Source organism: Ornithorhynchus anatinus, chromosome X1 (genome assembly GCF_004115215.2).
Source record: "Ornithorhynchus anatinus isolate Pmale09 chromosome X1, mOrnAna1.pri.v4, whole genome shotgun sequence".
In the NCBI taxonomy this organism is placed as follows: domain Eukaryota; kingdom Metazoa; phylum Chordata; class Mammalia; order Monotremata; family Ornithorhynchidae; genus Ornithorhynchus; species Ornithorhynchus anatinus.
Genome location: NC_041749.1, coordinates 77,567,272 through 77,588,756, shown reverse-complemented (window position 1 = coordinate 77,588,756; position 21,485 = coordinate 77,567,272). Strand labels below are relative to the sequence as shown.

Below are 21,485 nucleotides of genomic sequence, written 5' to 3'. Positions count from 1 at the left end.
TGGGGTAGATACAGGCTCATCGGGGTGGACACAGTCCCTGTCCTACATGGGGCTCACAGTCTGAATCCCCGTTTTACAGATGAGGTTAACCAAGGCGCAGAGAAGTCAAGTGACTTGCCCAAAGTCACACAGGCAAGCAGCGGAGCCGGGATTAGAAATGTCAGCCCGTTGTGGGCAGGGATTGATTGTCTCTATTGCCGAATTGTACTTTCCAAGCACTTAGTGCAGTGCTCTGCACACAGTAAGCGCTCATAAATACGACTGAATGAATAATCCCAGGTCCTTCTGACTCCCAGGCCCGCTCCCAGGCCCGTGCTCTATCCACTAGGCCATGCTGATCTGGCTCAGGGTTCTGGGAAATTCAGGGAGGGGGGAGTTCACTGGAGGAGGTGGGGTGTTAGGAGGGATTCAAATAGGGGGAGAGCTGTGGTCTGTGTGATGTTAGGAGGGAGGGAGCTCCCAAGCCGGGAAAACAGCGTGAGTGAGGAAATGGAGGCAGGGGAGTCGAAAGCGAAGTAAAGCCAGAAGGTTGGCTCGGGTGGAACGAAGACAGCAACTGGGGAAACGGAGGGAGAAAAGAGCAGATAAGTCAGGTGGGGCCAGGTTATGCAGAGCCTTGAAGCCGGTCGTGAGGAGCTCATGATTGATGTAGAGAGACACATGGAGCCAGTGGAGAATTCTTAGGAGAGGTGTGGCTGAGGGACGCTCCAGGAAGATGATCCGTGCCGCAGCGGGTAGGATAGTTTGGAGTGGGGAGAGGCTGGAGGCTGGGAGACCCGTGAGGAGGCTGATGCAATAGTCTAGCCGAGGCAAGGCCAAGGCTTGTACCAGGTAGGGAGGAAGGGTAAGATCTGGGCTCTGTTGCGGCAGGGAGAATGCCAGGATTCGGCAGTAGACCGAATGTGAGAGCCGAAGGGTAGCAGAGGGTCGAGGATGACATTAAGGTTGCGGGGTTCTGGGCTGGGGGTGGTAGTTGGGAGGATATGACATGGAGAGAAGAAATATAAATCAGGGAAAGATTCCTGGATGAGGTGGGATTTTGTATGGACTCTGACGATGGGGAGAGTTTCGGTCTAGCAGATATGAAGGAGGAGGGAGTTACAGGCAGGAGGAATCAAGCAGTTGTATGTACCGAGCGCTTACTCTGTGCAGACCGCGCTATACTAAACACTTGGGAGAGTACATTCGAGTAAGTGTATACCATCCCTGCCATCGAGGAGCTTACAGTCTAGGAAAATCTCGAGCAAAAGTTCGGAGGCAAGAGAGACGAGAGTGAGGCACAGAGAGAAGGTTAGCTTGAGAGGAATGAAGAGCGTGAGGCGGGGTGTAGTGGGAGAAGAAAGGAGGATAAATAAGTGGGAGAGAACAGATGCAGTACCTTAAAGCCAGTGGTTCCAAGCTCGTGTATGAGGTGGAGAGGATTGGGTAGCTAATAAAGGTGTTCGAGGCTTGGAGAGAGATGGGCAGCATGGCATTTTGGAAAGATGACCCGGGTGGCAGTGTGGCGTAGTGGATAGAGCACGGGCCTGGGAGTCAGAAGGTCATGAGCTCTAACCCCCGCTCCGCCGCTTGTCTGCTGTGTGACCTTGGGCAAGTCACTTCACTTCTCTGTGCCTCAGTTACCTCATTTGTAAGATGGGGATCGAGACTGTGAGCCCCACGTGGGACAAGCACTGTGTCCAACCTGATTTGCTTGGATCCATCCCAGCGCTTAGTACAGTGCCTGGTACATAGTAAGCTCTTAACAGATATCACTATTACTATTAAATCAGACCACAGAGGATCGAGAAGGGCGTCACAGGAGAGGAAGTGGAGGTGGAAGCGACGTTCAAGGAGTTTGGACAGAAAGGGGAGGAGGGAGGTGAGGCGATAGCAGAATGGTATGGTGGGATCCAGAAGAGATTTTTTGAGGCTGGGGGGATTCGAGTAACTTTGAACGCAAAGCGTGAGCAGTTGAGATGGCAGTCAGGGAGGAGAGTCAAGTAGGATCAACTGTTCCAAGAAGGTGAGAGGGAATGGGGTAAGAGGCCCAGGAGGGGAGCTGGTGGGGGGGAGGGGGGAGGTCGCGATTTGGAAAGCAGACGGTAGAGCCGTTTGAGAAATGGCTGGGAAGAATGGATTAATACTGTCACTGAATGAATACTTAAGAAATATATATTATAGTCAGGAAGTGGGAGAGGAGGGAAGGGATTGAGGGGGGGAAGAGGGAGAGTTGAACCTCTGGGCCGTGGGGCCCTGGTTAAGGGGCCGTTTTAAAAGGCCTGTGCGTGTACTAGCCCACGTAAAGCCTGGTACCAAATTGCACAACTATCTAAATAAGACAGGAAAACGTAGTTCCTACCCACTTTGAGCAGCCTTTTTTCAGTCTCCTGCTGAAAATCCCTGAAAAACCTATTTCAGTCCTTTTATAATCACCAATTTAAAGGCACTGCACGGGGACTGGGGCAGGGAGTGAAGGTTCTTTCCATTATCACGGGGAGTGGAAAGAGTATGGAGTTGAGCGTCAGGAGACCTGAGTTCTAATCCTGAAATCGCCATGCTGTGAGGCACTTCCCTGTGCCTCGATTTCCTCCTCTGAAAAGAGAGAAAACAATCATTCTCCTCTTCCTATCTCACAAGGAGATAATGAGGAGAAAACGTTACGAGTGATTGAAAGTGTTTTGGAAAAATAGAAGCCACGTTCAAGTTCAAGGTATTATTGTTTATGGCAGGCTTCCTAATTGGAAGCAGAATGCATCAGTGGGTACACGAGGACAGAGAAATAGAAATCACACACAGCAAGGTAGCTCAGGGAGCCATCAATACACCCAATTCTCCCGTAGCGAGGGGGTTGCATTCTGGCGGAACCCCGCAATAAGGAAAACGCCTGTTGCTGAAGCACTCACCCGAGGCCCGACGCCGTCTCGATGTGCACAGCCATTTCTTCCAGCACCGTATCATGCTGTATCCAAAGCGACGCGTGTTGTTGGAAGCATGTCCCCGAATTTTGCTGTGGCTCTCTATCCAGGATGCATAGTGAAAACACGTGTTCTGGCAGGGTTGAGCTCAGGGTTTAAATTGTTGTGGAATTCGGTGCAATAATAAATAGAAAAGTAGGGCCCGTGGAAAGCTTGCTAGAGTTCAGTCAAGTAAATTCCATAATACATTGTCTAGGATAATCACCCTGGCTCATCACAGACGTTGCTATTTGGCGAAAAATACCTTTTTAAACGAACACGATTGCTAAGAACTCACTCTCCCAATTGCAGAGCCCTTCCTTGCTTAAAGTTCTCCCCAGTTTTACTGGGACAGTTATTTTATTTATAAAGCAGAACAATGATATAGCCCATAGTGAACATGTTTGCTTTTGTGTGCATGTGTGTGTGTGTGTTTTAAATCAATTTTTGTAGGAAATATTATCAAGAAAGTACCAGGCAATAAATCACAACATATATATTGTCGGGAGAACATTTTTCTATTTATTGTTGTTTTTATTCTTTACATACTGTGATAGAAGAAATATTCATCTCCAATCCTTGTTATTTAAACTGAGGATTCCATTGAGCTGTCATCACTCTCTTCTGCAGATTCAGATGATGAAGATGAGCTGGATGGGCTTTGAGGAAGGCTCATTTCTTTTTCATTTATTTTCTGAAATAAAGCCAAGACCGTTTGGCAGAAAATTTTGTCGGGAATTTCATCTGACAGAGGACTCTGTGTCAAAGACCCCAAGCTCCAGTCTTCACAGCCCTCAGCGGTGTTTATCATAACATGGTCTGTTTTGGACAGAACAAAGTTACCAATGTCCATTCCCTTGATAAGTTCACTAAAATAGTACTTGATTGAAATATTGTCCCTTTCTGGAATAGTAGGCGGATTGCCATTTAGAATCTTATCCATCTCCTCCTTCATCTTCTTGTCTTGCTGATGGAAATGTACTGCATTCAAATGTTGATCCAAGAGAGTCTTCATTTGCTGATAAAGCAATTTTGGCATTTGAAGATCTTTGATGACAAGCTTTAGTTTCTCCAATTTCATAGAATGTTCCTCGTCTAGTTTGTTTTTCAGAGCCGTGACTCTGCATTTGATTCTATTAATCAAGCTGCGGCCAATGATTTCGATCATGGCCTGGGTGTCCGCAGTGCTTGTCTTGAGCTCATTCTTCAGTTTTTCAACTTCCTGGAAAAAAGCGTAGGCAGAGTTGGAAAAGACCCGACCTCCACTTCTGCTCCCTACTGAGATGAATTGCCCAGGGGGTCAAGGGTAATAGTAGTAATCGTATTTCTTAAGCGCTTACTGTGTGCTGAGCATTGTTCTGAGAGCTGGGAGAGACTAGACAGGTGGGAATTAATCAAGGGCCCTGATTACTTGTATGAAATGGACACCGCGTTTCCCTCGGGAAGGAATCTCCGTAGGTGCTCAAGGCAGATTTTGAAAACCTGTTTTCCTCCGCAGATCGCACGGTTAGGTGAGCTCTAAAATGTCCAAGGGATGCGGGAGAGTGATAAAATTACTTGGATAATTCAGGCCAACCCCCGTTTTCTCCCAAATTCATCTGGTAAATGCAGGGAAAAGCTACGGGGACCCGATTATTGGTCTGGCTCGCTCCTCACGCTGCTGGTGTCCGGAAAAGCCCAGAGAAGAGAAAAAGGGGAGATGCGACCGAGGCTCGTTTTGAGAGGATTTGTTACCGAGTTTAATCTAGAGGTTGCAGGGAGTTCACCCACTGCGCTGGGATTTAGTTCTCCGGAAACCTAAGGAGCTCTTTATGGAGCATGATCTCCCTGGTTGAGTGAACATGAGGAAAAAGTTAAAGGGGTTGGGGTTCATGTTATTAGATTCCCGTGAGTTGGGTGAAGATGGAGTGCATCAGTTGTTGCCCAGAATGCCTGCCCATTTTATAAAACTCTCCTAACCCTAATCCGGAGCTGGGGGGTGGTGGGGAGAAGGAATGTTTTAACAGTGACATGTGAGAGAAGAATATTTTTGTCCACTTTTAGTTCCACGTGAATGGGCAAGAATGAACTTTATATACACTATCCCCACTCCACTCCCAAACCTCTTCTTGGGTCCCAGAGCTCTGTAGTCCAGATGGAGGAAACAGGCAGCGCCACCAACCAGTTCTGGAATGAAAGGCTGGCAGTTTATTTACATGAGCTCATTGTTTTCCCAAGCAATTTCGGACGAATTGGACCGAAGAACTCTCTGTGGCAAACTGACCTTCCTGCTGAAGAGTTTAGCTTACTGTAGTTAGTGCAAGAGACCGGGAGGGACTGGAAATCATAGTGTATCGTTAATCTAGCTCACAGACAGTATAAATGTGTGTTTATAGATTTCATTTCTGTCTCTTAGACTTTGAGTTTTCTTCATTCCAGATATTTCTTCTGTGGCTGTTTACTGCCCCCCCCCCAAGAAATTAGGCAATGCCACGGCAGGCACTAACTAAATGACCTACTCCACACCATGGAAATTTAGACATTAACTAGATGAATGTCAATTTTCCATTTCCCATTAAAAAAAATCAAGTTGGTTCGAATTTCTGGACTTTGGGGGATTGCTCTATTTCATCTAACTGAAAGAACTCATTAGAAAATTAAAACTAGAGGAAATAGTTTCATAATGGGCATTAGATTGAATTAATCAATTTTGTTTCATTTATGAGGTAATGGGACTTCACAGGAAACAGGTTATGCTGAAGAATGCTTCGGCGTAAAGGCAACTCCCACTGGGCAATCTCATGTCTGCCGTGAAGTGAACTCGGAGTCACCATTACCACAGAAGTCACTTGCTTGGCTCCGAACCCCATGTCTTGCAAAATACCCTTCAAATTTCCTCATATCTGATTCAAACTACTTACAAATCCTCTCTCCGTGAATAACCTAACCAGTCAATTAGGACTCCCTGGGGTCTGGCACTCAATTCAGTAAGTGCAAATTTTGGAATTCTCAAGAGCAAGCATCAGAGTCTTACCCTTCCCTTCACCTCCTCTCATCCACAATTGAAAATGTTCCTACCCACTTAGAATTTTCAATTGAACAAACAGAACAAGGGATAGGAATAACATTTTAGTAGAAGCAACAAAACTTTTCTAAAAGTTTGAGAATGAGGAGACTTGGAACTCAGTTGAGAGACTCGAGCTCATAGAAATAGGGAGACACTGTCTTGTTTTCATTGCTCATACAATGCTCATGGGCATATGGGCGTGTGGGCGTTTAATGAATACATTAAGATTTAAGCTGACAGAGTCCTTTAATGTGACCTGGGGATGGATGGATGGATGGTCTCCAGGAAGTTCCACTGCTCTCTTCTCGTGAAGAGGGCCTTCTAGCACTGTTTCTAGATGTGGCATTCACAAGAAGGCGAGTTAGGTGCATGCAATTTGGAAGCATCAATCACACACCGTGTCGCTTACAACTGGACTTGTTGTGAATGCCATCGCTGGAAACAGTGCATGGATAGGATCGCACTGTCAGGAGGATCATCTACAAAAAAACCCAAACTAATAGCTGGAGCTCTCTATTCTATAGCTAGATAGCTAACTATCTTTGTATTTATCTATCTATATAGGTCTAGTTTAGATTGTGAGCTCCTTGGGGGGGAGACCGTGTCTGACGTTCTCTCCTAAGCCCTTAGCACAGGGCTCTACACTCACTTGATGCAGATGATAAACCCACTAATGGATTGATATAAACCTAGTGCAGTGTAACTCGGCTCGGGCTGCACCCGGAGAGAGACTGAAGGATCAGGAACAGAGGCTGAGGGTGTTCAGAGCGGCAACAGACCGTGCTGGTGTAGTGTGGCTTTCATAATTCCCTTCTTGTTTTCAGAACCCAAAGTTCAGCTTTATATTTCAAATTTGCTTTGGAGAGAAAACCCGTACGTTGAAGAAAAAAGTGTTTAGGTCTGTAAAAAGTTAGGAAATGTAAACATTTGGTCCTGAAAATTGGAACGAGTATTTTTGAGTCAATACCCAGATTTTTAAAGTGAATGGGTTTCAGAACTAAATCGATCAATAAGCAGTCATTAATGAGGGCCTTCTCTACTAAGCACTCGGGAGAGTACCTCGGTAGCAAAAGACATGCATGGTCCCTGCCCTCTGAAGGCTTACGAGCAAAAGATCGCAGACTTGTGAATAACTTAGGAGAATCAGCCTTGAGAAATAATGTGCTGTTTCTTCCTTGGGATGAAAAGCCTTACTATTATTTGCTTGGAAGCCAGATCAGAATGCTGGTCTGAATCTGAACATTACACTGTCCCACTATTTATATAATATAAAGGAAATGAGTCACATGAACCATACCTCAATCGCTAGTTTTGTGCTTTCTGACTTCTGAAGCAACAGCTGTAAATCATCTACAAAACTAATTTTTCTGGCTGCGTATGCTTCCGAAATTTTCATAACCTTATGAGACTTATGGTCACCGAAGAGTTTGCAGGTCCCGCATATCGGCTCATTGTCATAGAGGCACATCTGATTGAGAAGAGAGAGCTCAAATGAAATCTTTTTCTTTTTTATTATAACCACACACACACACACACAAACACACACACACACACACACACAGAGACACATTTAGGAGCTAGTCAGTGAATGGGACTGCAGTCCCAGGATAATGGTTTCCTTCTAAATAGGAGGCAGTTATCCAAAGTCAGCAGGAATCAAAAATTAGCAGCCAAGTGAGGCAGTGACATTAGCCCTTTGAAAGGGAAGCAGAAGCAATACTATAACATTTGAGTTTGGTGTCAAGAAACAATGTTAGTAGCCACTGCCATTTTGTAGCAAAGGTGTTGTTGATTGTCGGATCAGTTTTGGCTCTTGCTCCCCCGCCCACTGGCCCCAAACACACACACACACACCCCTCTGCCCTGGTGCCCAGCACAGCAACAGATTGCTTCTGAAATCAATCTTACTCTTTTCCCCCATCCCTACCACCCCCCCATAAATTACTGTGAGCCCCACAAGTATTCATCATTAGCAAATTTAAGTCGATTCATTTCTACAGACAGACGGTTGGCGGGGGGGTGGCAGGGGCGGGACCCTCCAGATGGGCCATGGGATAAGTAAAGGATCGAGGACTTAGAAACTATTCTGAGGAGGACTAGGGTTGGGGATGGGGATGTGTGGGGCATGAAGAGTTGGGGGGAATGGTAGTGGCAGTTCTTCAAAGGGGGGGGGGAATCAAGCTCCCTTCAGGAGCGGCACAGTTGCGTATGTGAAAGAGAGGGCCTTTTTTTTTTTCTTTTAAATCACGAAAGAATTGAGTGGCACTCGATATAGAAAAAACAATCTAGCCACTGAAATATGAGAGGGATGCAATGTGGCGGAATCGCCCATAGCGCCCTTCTGTGACATCATCAGTTCCATTTCTGAAATGGTGACGCATATGTCATGTAGAATTCAAAGTCAGTTCATAATGTACTCTAAAGATATTTCTATAATAAATGACTCTTACTACATAAAGGTTTTAACAATCTAAGGAGCAGCCCTAAGCTTAGTGACTATGGGTGGCAAAATGATAAAACCATCAGTGCACTGGGATTTTAAAAAATGGCAGGAAGTTCTCACTTCAGTAACCTAAGTATTGTCACTCCAGGTGAGAGAGGGCAATCAAAGATGGTGGCAGGGAACTAGATGTCAACTAAAAGATTAGGAACCAGGGGCTACTCGGGTTTCTGAACTGAGGCTGTATTTAGAGCAGAGTGGCAGTTTAAACCTTTTAGTCTTTAATCCTATGGTTAATGTGTATGAAGTTTATCAGATTTCCCTCTCCCCCGATGGGCTCCTGGTCACCTGTCCCTCTCTCCTATCTCCAGCAGGGCCAACTTCAGACTGTAAACAAGAGAGGCAACCAAGGGGGCAATGTCAGACCTCGGGGGCAATGTCAGACCTTGGGGGCAATATCAGACCTTGGAGCCACTGTTTAGTAAAAAGTAACTCGGCCTAATTTCCAAAGGGGCCTAAGTTGACAAGCAAGGACTATGCCGGGAGAACATAGCTCACAGTATATGAATTGCCCTGGAGTCTTCTACCATACCTATTTTATGAATAAGCAAATGGAGTGTGGTGATCTACCAAGAGCTCCAGTTAGTAACCGCCCCCGCCCCCCCCCCCATACACACGCACTTGGAGTGGCTAAAGTTACTGTTGAAGAGCTAAATAGTATCGATAAAGAGAAAATATAAATTGATACCAGAGTCATCATTTCTCTGTGTGTTTCACACATTTGAGACATCTGATCTTGCTCCTTAGCTTGTATAACCTTTTGTTCATCCTTAAATTTTTCCAGCATGTTTTCGACCAGAATGTTCCTCTGTAACGCAGTCGTTCCTCTGCCTCTCAAATATATCACCTGAGGTATTAAAGAGACCATGAAAATATGGAGGAAATTATTTAGTATTGAGTGATCTGGTAATAATTGACCTCACGCTAAAAGAAAACAAATATTTTGCAACTTCTTTAAACTATTTTCAAATGATAGGGTTCTCATTCACGATTTCCAGACACTGGGAGGAATTGAATTTGGGGATCCAACTTTAAAATTGTCAACCATCCAATCATTTTATAAAAGAAGCAGACCATTGGCTCAAGCCAGTTGCTCATCTAGTTTGAAATTTTCACTTGTGGCTTAATGCCAAAGAATTTTAAACCAACTATTCATAAAGTCTCCTCCCTCACCTTAGATCAGGCCATCCCAACTGGGTGGAAATGAACTTATGTCTTCAGCTAGCGAAAGGCTGAATTAAAAAAAAGAAGACCTAAAAGCCACTCCTCCTCCCCCAGGGCACCCGCACCCATCTCTGGCACCCAGCAAAGACCCAGACGCAGTAGTGAAGGAAGAGGAGACACACAAGTAACTCACTCTTCCTCCCTCTCCTTCTCTCCCCTTTGCCTATTTTTCTGCTTCAGAATTTATGGATATAGAAGTTTGTTTTTTTTTAACAGATGTTTCAGACACAGTCAATTTTAGCTGAGGTAACCCTGCCTCCCAGTCCCCAGCCCCCGTAAAATTCCTACCTTGACTTCGTCCCCACTCAAAATGAAAAGTTAAACCTATGCCTCCCTCCCAACCCCCAATCCCCCCACCCTCATCCCCACATCTTCAAAACTAGGGATGAGCCAACTACAGCCCACGGGGCCAGACCCTGGCTGCCATTCAATGGGCCCCACGACCCCTGCTCTGACCGGTGGCAGAGGCCTAAGTAATTGCCCGCCCTCGTTCTAGACCCCCGTCTCCTGGCCCCTCTCTAGATGAGGAATGAAGTCCCTCAGCTCTACGAGGGAATTAAGTAGCTCTCCTTACTTTTCGGCATACAGGGCAGCAGAACTGTCCATTCATATGAGTGCAGTTTTGACAAAGAAGAATTTGATCGAGGCACATCTTACAAAAGTTGTGCGAACAATTCAGGACGATCACTGGTGGGGTGAAAAGATCTAGGCAGATCGGGCAAGTTAACACCTTGCCTAAAGCCTCCATGGCTCGTCCAAAGCTTGCCAACTTCTGCCACCTATAACCCAAAGTTCCAGAATATGCATCAACCCGTCTCCATGGAAACCATAGTGACATCGCATTAGTCATGACTGCTGTCTCTGAAGTATTGGCGCTGAGGTAAAACTCAGTCTCGCCTCTCTGTTCGAACTGAGCCCAAATTGAAATCGCAAGCTAACTCATTTCCCATCAATATGTGCTTCCACCTCATTCGAATCCTGTTACTATGTTCATGGGAGGCAGAAACGAAGACGGCTAGACTCCCTCCCCTCCCCCCCGCCCTCCACCCCGCCACTTCCTTTCACCACACACATTTAACATATTTCTGTCTAGAGGACGCTCCCTTTAAGATGGGTTACAGACCCGATTTTCTTCAGCTCCCCTCGCCGCCTGCCCTCGAGAATTGTATCCCACCTCTGATTTTGAATCAGATGTGAATTTTTCCATTTTCCTCTCATTCCTTCTCTGAGGGAAACTCCACAGATGGACTACATTCTCCGTCTGCCACTCACTCATTAGAATTTATTCAGACAGTCTCACTGAATAACCTTTCATAAAATTCCCTAGCAACAGCCTCTCTTATTTGCAATTTAAGTTGAACGCATTTTCTCTTATCATCTTGGGCTCTTACAGCACCTTTCTCCTGAGAGCTGCAAGAGCTTTCCAATCAGCCTGCCACTTATCCTTACAGCAAACCCTGAGAGATAGAGGGAAGTCAGGTTTAGATATTTCTATTGTACAGATGAGGATAAAGGGGAACAGTGCTGCAAGTCCCATGCTTCTCCCTACGGTCAGAGAGTGGAGGAAGGATTGAAACTAGAGCGAGTGTGTGTCCCACTTGTTGCCTGCTGTGAGGTTGTCTGCCTGCAGGAGAGCTGGCCATGGCCGAAAAGCCGAAGGAGAAAGATGCAGCTGAGGCACCCTCCCCCACCTCTGGCAGATTAGCCGTTTGCTCCCGCTCCAGGCGGAAAGGAGAGCCGTGGTTGCAGCAGATCCTCCAGCCTGGAGCTCAGCAAAAGTGGGGGAGGAGTTGTACATCTCTCTCCTGCTGCTGCAGCCCGAGGGGAAGGTCATTTTTCTTTATCTTTCTATCTCTGTGTATGTGAGTGTGCGTGTCCATGTGTGCATGTGCGTGTGTGCCTGTGCAAGTGTGTGTGCAAGGGTGCCTGTGCACGTGGTGCACGTGCTCTCTGGGGATCAGGAGACCTGGGATCTAGTCCCCCTCCTGCCCTGCTGGGGCTCCACCATCAGCGGTGGAGGTTTCTGATGGAAGAACCACCTACGGTGGTCAGCGAGGGGGACGGGCCTAGCAGGAATCCTGAGAGAAATGGCGGGCTATCTTGAGGAGAAAAGGGTGTGGTGGCTGTTGAGGCTACCGCCTACAGAACACCACAGGGCACCACAGAACAACGTTGCATAAGCTGTGGTCTAGACTGTAAGCTCCTTAGGGGCAGGAAACATATCTACCAACCCAGTTACATGGTACCCTCCCAATCGCTTGTGCCGTGTTCTGTACACAGTAAGCACTCAATCAATACCATTGGTTGACTGATCGGTCACTTTGGCCCTAAATGGGCCTGCAGATTAAAAAGAAAATCCCTATCATACCCTTGCCCCCCACTAGCTTGTTGCACTCCATGACCCAGCGGGATCATTACCGCCAGGGGCAAAAGAGGTCCTGAGCAAACCACTAGCACTATAATCCCTTCCTGCACGCAGGTTCTCGGTCCCTAGATCCCGGTACCGAGGCTCGTTCATCATGCTTGATAGGAGACGGCTCTATCATCGTGCTTTGTGGTGAGAGTGGGGGAGTGTGTGTAAGTCTGTCTCTCTCTCACTTGGGTTTCTCCCTGTCTCTCCTTATCAGTGCTTCTCTCTCTCTCTCTCTGTGTCTTTTGGTCTGTGTCTCTTTCTATCTTTCTGGTATGTTTCTGTTTCTATGTGTCTGTCCTGTCTCATCCTGTCACATTTTGTCTTTGTCTCTCTCTGCCTTTGTCATCTGTACATCTTTCTCCCTCTGTCTGGGCTTCTCTCCCTTTCCTGCCTTTTCTTCCCTCCCCCTCTCTCTGTTTCACTGTTGATGTCTCTGTTTTTGTCTCTCTCCGTCACCTGCCCATCTGGGTCTCACTGTCTTTGTTATTTGTCTCTCTCTGCCTCTCTCTCATTTTGTGTGTTCATTCTGGCTCTCATTTTGTCTTTGTATCTCTGCCTCTCTCTACTTTCTGTAGTTCTGCCACTCTCTACTTTCTCTGAATCTCTGCCTCTATTTTCCTTCTGTGTCTCTGCCTCTCTTTCTCTACTTTCAGTATCTCTGCCTCTCTACGTTCTCTCCCTCTTTGTTTCTCTGTCTCTTTACTTTCTCTCTCTTTGTATCTCTGCCTCTCTCTACTTTCTCTCTCTCTTTGGACCTCTGCCTTTTCTCTATTTTCTGTAGTTCTGCCTCTCTCTACTTTCTCTGAATCTCTGCCTCTATTTTCTTTCTTTGTCTCTGCCTCTATTTTCTTTCTGTATCTCTGCCTCTCTTTACTTTCTCTCTCTTTGTATCTCTGCCTCTCTCTACTTTCTGCAGTTCTCCCTCTCTTTCTCTACTTTCTCTGAATCTCTGCCTCTATTTTCTCTCTGTCTCTGCCTCTCTTTACTTTCTCTCTGTATCTCTGCCTCTACTTTCTCTCTCCTTGCATCTGTCTCTTTACTTTCTCTCTCTCTTTGTATCTCCGCCTCTCTCTACTTTCTCTCTCTCTTTGTATCTCTGCCTCTCTTAACTTTCTGTAGTTCTGCCTCTCTCTACTTTCTCTGAATCTCTGCCTCTATTTTCTTTGTTTCTGCCTCTCTTTCTCTACTTTCTCTCTTTGTATCTCTGCCTCTGTCTACTTTCTCTCTCTGAATCTCTGCCTCTCTCTACTTTCTCTCCCTCTTTGTATCTCTGTCTTTCTACTTTCTCTCTTTGTATCTCTGCCTCTCTCTACTTTCTCTCTTTGTATCTCTGCCTCTCTCTACTTTCTCTCTCTTTGTATCTCTGTCTCTCTACTTTCTCTCTGCCTCTCTCTTCTCTCTCTCTCCCTCCTGCTCCATTTTTTCCCTCCCCAGTCTCAGACCATTTTTTTCCACCACCGTAGAAGCCTCACTCAGTAACACTGAATCTGCAAGAAAATCATAAAACTGATTTTATTCTCCAATTTCCTTTCATTTTATTTTAGTCCATACACGAATTAGCCTGCTAATAATGTTACGAAGAGTGTATTAGTAATTTGCAGCTTTTAAATTGAAGTGGGGCCCAAGTACGAATGTATGACTGCCTAAGCAGCCCATCTGTGAGAGTGAGTTTGACATGGCTGAGTTAGAGTCTCCAGATGTCCTGTTCCAGTACAAGATCATATTGCTTCTCCAGGAGTCCAAAAAAAATCTCAAACAATGCTTACATTTACCGCTGTAGCCTGGTTGGATCCCGAGTGATTGATGCCATTTATCCATTACTCACCTTCAGGCCAGGCTGCAGCTATCCCCTTGAGTCCCACCGTGTACTGGGTAAGGGACATCCGTTAGTAACGGAAATTCATTCGACTTTGGAAAAGTTGGAATAGTCTGACGGGCCAGAGAAAGATCTTTCGACTATTTGTCTCGGACGGTTTAGGCGAGGGAGGGGGTGGGGCGGTAGGGGGGCCGAGGGGGGGAAAGGGAGAAACGTGTGGGCAGAGGGGGGAGGGGGGTGAGCTAGGCGATCTCTCAAGGTCGTTTCCAGCCAGGGGAGTCTCTGGGAGCCTGCACACTGCGGGGCTGTATTCTGCTTATGAAAATTCTTTTGAAAGCCATGAGATTTCTCATTCCATCCAACTCGGCGATCTGTCCCATTTAGTTCCGTAGGGAAAGACTTTCACTCGTTTGTGCAATTCCAATAAGGTTTGAATCTGTTGCTTAATACTTGAGCAACAAAATACAACTTCACTTTTGAGAGGTGACGTATTGGAGACTTCATTAGACTGGAGACTTGAGGGCTGTTCTCACAAGCAGGGACTGCCAGAGCAGCCGCTTGGGCAACTTTCCATGGCCGAGGGTGTGCTGAGTACAGCTTGCTGGGCACTCAGACAGGGGAGAGTCTGTTTTCTTCCCAAGTCAGACAACTGAAGCCTTTGGAGGGACTGTAGGCTCAAAACAATTCCTTTTGGTGTTTGAAAATTAGCAGTTACTCGAGCCTCTTTGCCAAATTTTAAAAATATCAAATATAAATAAGCATGTGCATTCTGGGACTGCAACAGGCAAGTCTTCTGTTTTTAACCTTTAAATATGCAAAGCCGGAAAGCAAACATCTGGTAAATTATTTTGCATTTAGAATTGGTGGCGGCCAAAAAAGGAAATACACGCATTAGTCAGTAGCTACAAAAATGTTTTACTTTAAACCAGTAATATTTAGAAAGAGGATTGAGGGGAAATTTAGAGCTGTCTGGGACAGGAGAACAGACTGCCTCGAAATTCTCCGAAGTAAATGATAAATGTTTGAATTTTGAACACGCAGCAAGAACTCTCTAAAGGGATCTGGGGATTTTTAAGAAAGATTTGCAAATAAAGAGCAGCTTCGTCTCTGGAAAAGGAAAATTCCATTGTGAAAATGTCGGGCCACGAAGCGTTTCTGAGGCTAAAGCAAGAGACTTCATTAGTAAATATTTTATACTCTCTTGTTTCAGCAACAATGGCAGCAGGAGAGCGGGCGCTGAGAAATGTGCTGACAAACCCTGGATTCTTCTCAGAGTAAAACTGCTCCCCGTCGCCATTTGCCCTACCAGTTGTCACTTTCTTCAACATTGGAGTTGTGTGGTTCCAAGCCTGCTGGACTGCAGATTTTGCATTTTGCCTTTTCAGGGCTCAGACCACCGGACCGAGTCCACATTTTCAGAATCCGGGGCTGCCAGTCGGCCACAGTGTTTACTAGGTTGCCACTTCCAGAGTTCGGCTTTCAAGTAAAAATTGGCTGTTCAGTAAATTCCCATCTTAACAAACACCACAATAGCTCGCTAATTACTTTAAGGAATACATTTCCAAGTCTCCCCAGAAAGCCTAGCCCCATTGTCGTTTTAATCCCAAATAACATATTTCAAATAAAAAAAAACTATTCAAACGAAAGAAAAAATTCCCCTTCCCAGTACTCTCCACCGCCTCTCCCCCCTCCCCCCACTGCCTGAAATAAAGAACCATTTCTCCACATTTCTCCTTACAGAGAACCTCTGTCTGCCCCAGCCTTGCTCCTCCCACCTAAGTTATGAGTGGGAGCTCGCCATGGGCAGCAGAGCAATCAGGTGGGCCCAGCTTCCTTTCCCCAAAGCTGAGCTACTTTCCTGCCCCAATAATAATAATCACTGGGATATTTGTTAAGTGCTTACTCTGTGCCAAGCACTGGGGTGGATAGACGTTACTCTGTTCAGACACATTCCCTGCCTCTTGTGGGGCTCCCAGTCTCAGGGCGAATGGGAATGGGGGATCCCCATTTGATGAATGAGGAAACCGAGGCACAGAGAAGCAGAGCGACTTGCCCGAGCCGGGATTAGCACCTATGTCCTCTGACTCCCAGACCCGGTGCTTGTTCCACCTGGCCACGCTGCCCCAGAGGCAGAAGGACAAAGGGGACCAGAGATCCCCAGATGGGTGGATGGTCACCGTTTGCCATCCTGCTGCAGTCTGACCGACAGACCCCCTCAGTTGCAGCTGGAAAGGGTAATGGCTGTTTTGGCTAGGGAAGGATGAGGAAGCCGCTGCCGCCCCTGCCGTCATCACCGTGGCTGAAATGGCCTTTCTGGCCTGGCGATCCGCATTATGGGGAGGCTGAAAATGCGCCGCCTGGCTGAGGCAGCTATCTCAGGAGGGCAGCTCCATTTCAGGGCAGCTGATGACAGAGTGGCTGTGGCTACCCACCACCACTGTTTGCTGCCCGCTATCCTCTGCCTATTTCCACTCGCTGCTGCCTGCGGCTATATCCGGTTCCAGTGGCCATGGTGCCGGTGGATGGTAATGGCACTGGGCCTTCCAACCCAGGTAGAACTCCTGGGGCCAGGCAGGGGCAGCAAAGGAAGAAGAAGAGTAGGAGGAAGAGGAAGAGGAGGAGGACATAGCTCCCCCCTACCCCAACTCGGTTTCCCACTCTCCTTTTTCTCCCTCCCCTTCCCTTTCCCTCCTTTTCATTTCCCACCTCCATATTTTTCCTTTCACCTTTTTCTGGCTCTGCCGCACCTCTCTGGTCCTGCCTCGTTTAGGCCATACCCCTGTCCCTCTGGATTTCTGGTTAGTTACCTCTGGATTTCTGGTTAGTTACCTTAAGAGCTCAGTGTGGCCCAGCAGCAGCAAGAATAGGTCCGGGCTGTGGGGCTGAAAGCAGCACGGCCCAGTGTGGCCTTGATTCCCTGGGCTGGTGTAGCACTTGGAGAAACAAACCTGAAGTTGAGAAGGAGAGGGGGAGGAGCAGGGAGAGAAGGAAGAGGGTTGCTTGAGGTGTGGGGGGCTGAGGAGGGGGTCGTTGGCCTGTTCTCAATGAATCTTTGTTCTAGAAATGATATTAGCCTTTTGATTGGGTATTTGATATTAAGAACTTGCAGAAAGGCTTGAACCATCTGATAAGGTTCATCACCTTGAGGCAAAGCAATCTTTCTATTGTTTAATGTGGGTGGTTTAACTGCTCTGATGAACACATACGTTACAGAGTTGTCCTTTGGTTTGAAGACAACCCTGCTAACGGTGAGACCGTACCCTTAAGTGTAAGGGTCTTTGAGGGAGAAACTCCCACACGTCTTGTCCCTGAAAATACAGTGGAGTCCTTTCTCTGGCCTGGGGCCACTCAGGGCGAGCCTTGTTCAGACACCAACGTCAAGAAGGTAAAGGTATGTCTCAGCGCCAGCAGGATATGTGCTTGATTGTTTTTTCAAAAGCAGGGATGCTTTGCTCTGAGCCATCCACACTCTCTTGCCCAGCCGCCTCGTGCTGAGCAGCACGCATTGCAGTGGCTGATGGGAAGAAAGATTGCGATCGGTGGTCACGATGGCCTATCAGTCGTATTTATTGAGCGCTTACTGTGTGTGGGGCACTATGCTGAGTGCTTGGGAGAGGACGATATAACACAGATGGTGGTCACGATCCCACCTAGCAAAAAGAGCATAGGAGACCCCGGCTCTCATCCTGGCTCTGCCATTTGCCTGCCGGGTAAGCGCAGGTAAAACACTTAACTGCTCTGTGCCTCAGTTTCCTCATCTGTAAAACGCAGATTAAACACCTTTCTCCCTCCCCCTTGGACTGTGAGTGATCTGATGATCTTGTACCTATTGCAGCGCTTGGCACATAGTAAGAGCTTAACAAATACCACACTTGATATTAGTAATTTTAGGAAGCAGGATCCCTCTTTGCACCCAGCTGCAGCAGCAGACACTTCACCCATTTTGTGTTGAGTATGACACTTGGAAAGGGTTGGTGGAGTCTATTCCATTTATTTGTTAAACACTGGGGAAAAGCGAAATGAAAAATAAAACAAGAGCAGCAGCATCAACACAAGTGTACAGTTATTCTTCACCCAACTGGCCAGACGGGAGGCGGAAGATGGCAGGCGCATGAGGGCAGGGCCTCCCGGGCCCCGGGTGGTTTCAGGGGACAGTGCGGCATCGCCAGGAAATCACTTCTCCCTCTGGCCCGATAGGCAAGGCTGGACCCCCAGTGACCACCTGACTGACTGCGAAACCACCCGCCTCAGTCGCCACTCCTGCACCCGTCTCCATGGGCCGGCCTTCCTCAGACCTATCTTTTTTTTTCCTAAAAAAGATCAAAGCCAACAGGGTAGGAAGCCAAGAGAAGGGGGAGCTCTGCTTCCCCTGAAGCCCCCCTCTCTGGGTCAGACCAGTGGAAGGACACATAAAAAAGAGAAATAGCTAACCCTGCTTACCTCCCTCTCGTTGCTTGGATCCAGGTTATACACTCTCGGTAATGGCAGTGCCGCGTGTAGATAATGAGAGAGTGGGAAAGACAAATAAAATTAAAATACAGAGCGTAGCCATGTGCTAAAGTGCAGCCTGAACTTCATACTGTTCTCCATGTTAGTCAGGACACATGGGACAGGGGAATCACCGCACTTCCCCAGAAGCCCCTTCTCCCTCCGCTCCCCTCCCCACCTCCCCCTTTCCTGGGCTAAGCCAGTGGAAGGACATGGAGCCTGAAGAACAAAAAAACATAAAGAGAGGTGGGGGTGCTGGGGTGGGGGTTGGGGGACTCATCCTGCTTACTCTCCTGCTCTCTAGGCCTAGGCTCATGAACACATGGTGGATAAAAGAAAACACCATGATCGACTTAAAAGGGAATGCCATTTACATCATTCAGTAATTAGCACAGACTCAAAGTGCATTCTTAATGCATGTGTACTACTGAAAAAGAAGTCTAAGAAAATAGATTCAACACAAAAAGCAACCAAGTGTGGATTCATAATCTGTCACCTACATTATTTCTGGACTTGACCTTTATTTCTGTATATCAAAGATGGGTCTGGTGTTTAATAAAATAGTGTTCCTAAGCAATAAAGGGTCCTGTGGGAAAAATGGAAATGTCTTTTCTTCTCTTCTTTTTTTCTTTTCTTTTTTGCATTATTTAAGGCAGACATGTCAAACTTATAACCCTAGGCTGCGCATGGTGTGCTAACGGGCCTACGTACTACATTGCTGCTTCCAGAAGCTGCTCTCTGGGGTCCTGGGAGGGGGCTACTCTGAACCCTCGAGATCAGCCCCCTGACCCTGGGTTGGCAGCAATGAGCGTGGAGCCCAAGCCCAGTTCCTGGAGGAGATGAGGTGGGGCAGGCTCACGCTTCCTACTGCTGTGACCTGGGTGTGTGTGTGTGTGTGTGTGTGTGTGCAGTGTGTGTGCGCACGCACGTGTTGGGGGCTGGAAGGGGGAGCATATCTTCATTGCTATCACTCTGGGGAGAGTTCTAGACTCTAAGTTCATTTCTATTTAATAATAGTGTATTATTAGGTAGCTAATAATTCATTTGTAATTTATCATTACATTTTTTTAAAGTATGGCCCACATACAAATGGATACCAGCATAAGCGGCCTACCCAAAGGAAGGAGTTGGAGATGCCTGATTGCAGCTATACTGTCAAGGTTATTGGCCCCTTCACTAAAATAACTCATTGGCTGTGACAACAGAGGGCAAAACCCATGCTTTTTTCCCCCAAAAAGAGGCAATCCCAAACTCACGTATCTCAGTGGCCCAAGCGTGTGAAGCTCCAAAGGAGAAATGCAAACAGTTAATTGTCAGAACATTTCAGCACTGGTTTAAAGCTGAGCCCATTCATACGTGAATTTTCAGCCATGAGGTTGCATAATCGAGTGGGCTCACTAATTGGCTTGGATCGAGCCCAATTGACAGGTGGTGCTTGGGAGTCCTGGGAGCTTCATTGTGATTGTTGCCCTCAGTCTGCTGCCAGCTTGCTTGGCACAAGGCTCTCTAGGACAGCAGCGGGATGGAGGAACAGGGCTTGGGGGCTGGAAATTCCGCCCTGCGCTCTCGGTCAATCAGATGAGCTTCTCGATAGCCGGGGTGGGCTGTGAGACAGCACCCAGTGATTCTGAGCAGCCCAGTCTAGGAACATACTACTCTCCCCAAATCGGGAAAGGGATAGAAAGGGTGCCAGAAACTTTGCCTGTCACCAATCTCAAAATTGAGCCACCAAAGTACCGCTCCCGGTGAATTTGAATCTTGTGGTGCCGGAACAAATAGAGAACCAATAACTAGAACAGTGACAGGGCCTGTATGCGACAAATCTATTATTGCAGCAAGAAACTATCTTGACATGCAAACGAGGTGGAAGGAAGTGTCAGTCACACATTGGTCTTTTCAGCCAAAAGAATCTCACCGTCAGTAGCATCATCTTGGAACAAGGAAATAATAGTAATAATAATAACAATACTTGTCATGCAATTACCATGTGCCAAGGGCTGTACTACGTGCTGGGATAAATGCAAGATAATCAGGTTGGACACAGTCCCTGTCCCATGTGGAGCTCATTAGATAACTTAGGAGGATGTAGGATTGAATCCCCATTTTACAGATGAGGAAACTGAAGCACAGAGAAATTAAGTGACTTGTTCAGGGTCACACAGCAGTCAAGTGGTGGAGCCAGGATTAGAAGCCAGGTCTTCTGACTCCCGGGCCCAGGCTCTTTCCACTAGGTCGGAAGGATGCCTTTCCGTCTTTATGGACAGGAGGGTCCAAAGACCCGTTCAGTGCTCAGTGCTCTCCTTGGCACAGCGTGTTTGGCAACAAAAGTTAGTGTGTGTGTCCCTCCCCCCCCCCCCCCCCCCCCCCCCCCCCCCCCCCCCCCCCCCCCGTGAAGTTTCTAGTCAGAATTGGAAATTTTCCACAAAGAAATCCTTTCCAAAAGCAGGCAGCCCAGTCATCATGTCATTTAACTTTAAGGAGGTGACACGCATAATGATCACTTTGCCTGGCCCAAAGATACATCCAGCAGAACACATCACTTCAACTATACTGCCCACATCATAAGAATGCTGGTTGGGGGATTTTCTTTTTCAAGAGAACGAATGGGAAGGGGTAAACTAACCCACCGAAAATCGAATCCAATTAAAACCCAAAAGGAAACTCTTAATCAGCCAGCATGTAGAGTTGTTATCTGAACTATGATTCTGAACTAGAATGCTAGGCTGCCCTCCCCCACTTTCCCCCCATCCCCAAAAGCTGTCATAGGACTGACAGCCACTGCATTAGGAGGGAAGCAGGGTCTCTCTTCTGACATGCACTGTAAAAACATGTCAGAACTAAATGCCACATCATGATGGTTAGTACTTGGGAAAATAATTGCTTTTTGTGGACATTAGCTGAGTTGTACAAGATCATTCCCTCCACACTCCTTCTCCTCTCCTCCTCCTCCCCAATCCCCCCACCCCCCCACCGTCCTCCCCTGCCCCCCTCCCCGTCCGCCCCTGCCCTCCCCTCCCCCTACCTCCCCCACAGCGAAGCCAGGCAGTCTGAAAAGTGAAACA

The 21,485-nt window shown here is 47.1% G+C and overlaps 1 protein-coding gene across 2 annotated transcripts; it reads right to left on the bottom strand.

The window, feature by feature from the left end:
- Window positions 1–3,433: 3,433 nt before the first annotated feature.
- On the bottom strand, window positions 3,434–13,963 carry LOC103164724 (tripartite motif-containing protein 54). Of its 2 annotated transcripts, none has more exons than XM_029050092.1 (4): window positions 13,945–13,963; window positions 9,171–9,329; window positions 7,280–7,450; window positions 3,434–4,158 (listed from the first exon to the last, which is right to left on the bottom strand). In XM_029050092.1, the coding sequence occupies exons 2-4, from the start codon at window positions 9,267–9,269 to the stop codon at window positions 3,523–3,525; spliced, it is 906 nt and encodes a 301-aa protein (XP_028905925.1). In that variant the 5' UTR covers window positions 9,270–9,329; window positions 13,945–13,963; the 3' UTR covers window positions 3,434–3,522. The 2 variants fall into 2 exon arrangements, with proteins under 2 accessions (XP_028905925.1, XP_007653602.1); XM_007655412.3 differs by lacking the exon at window positions 13,945–13,963 and adding an exon at window positions 10,281–10,499.
- Window positions 13,964–21,485: the final 7,522 nt, after the last annotated feature.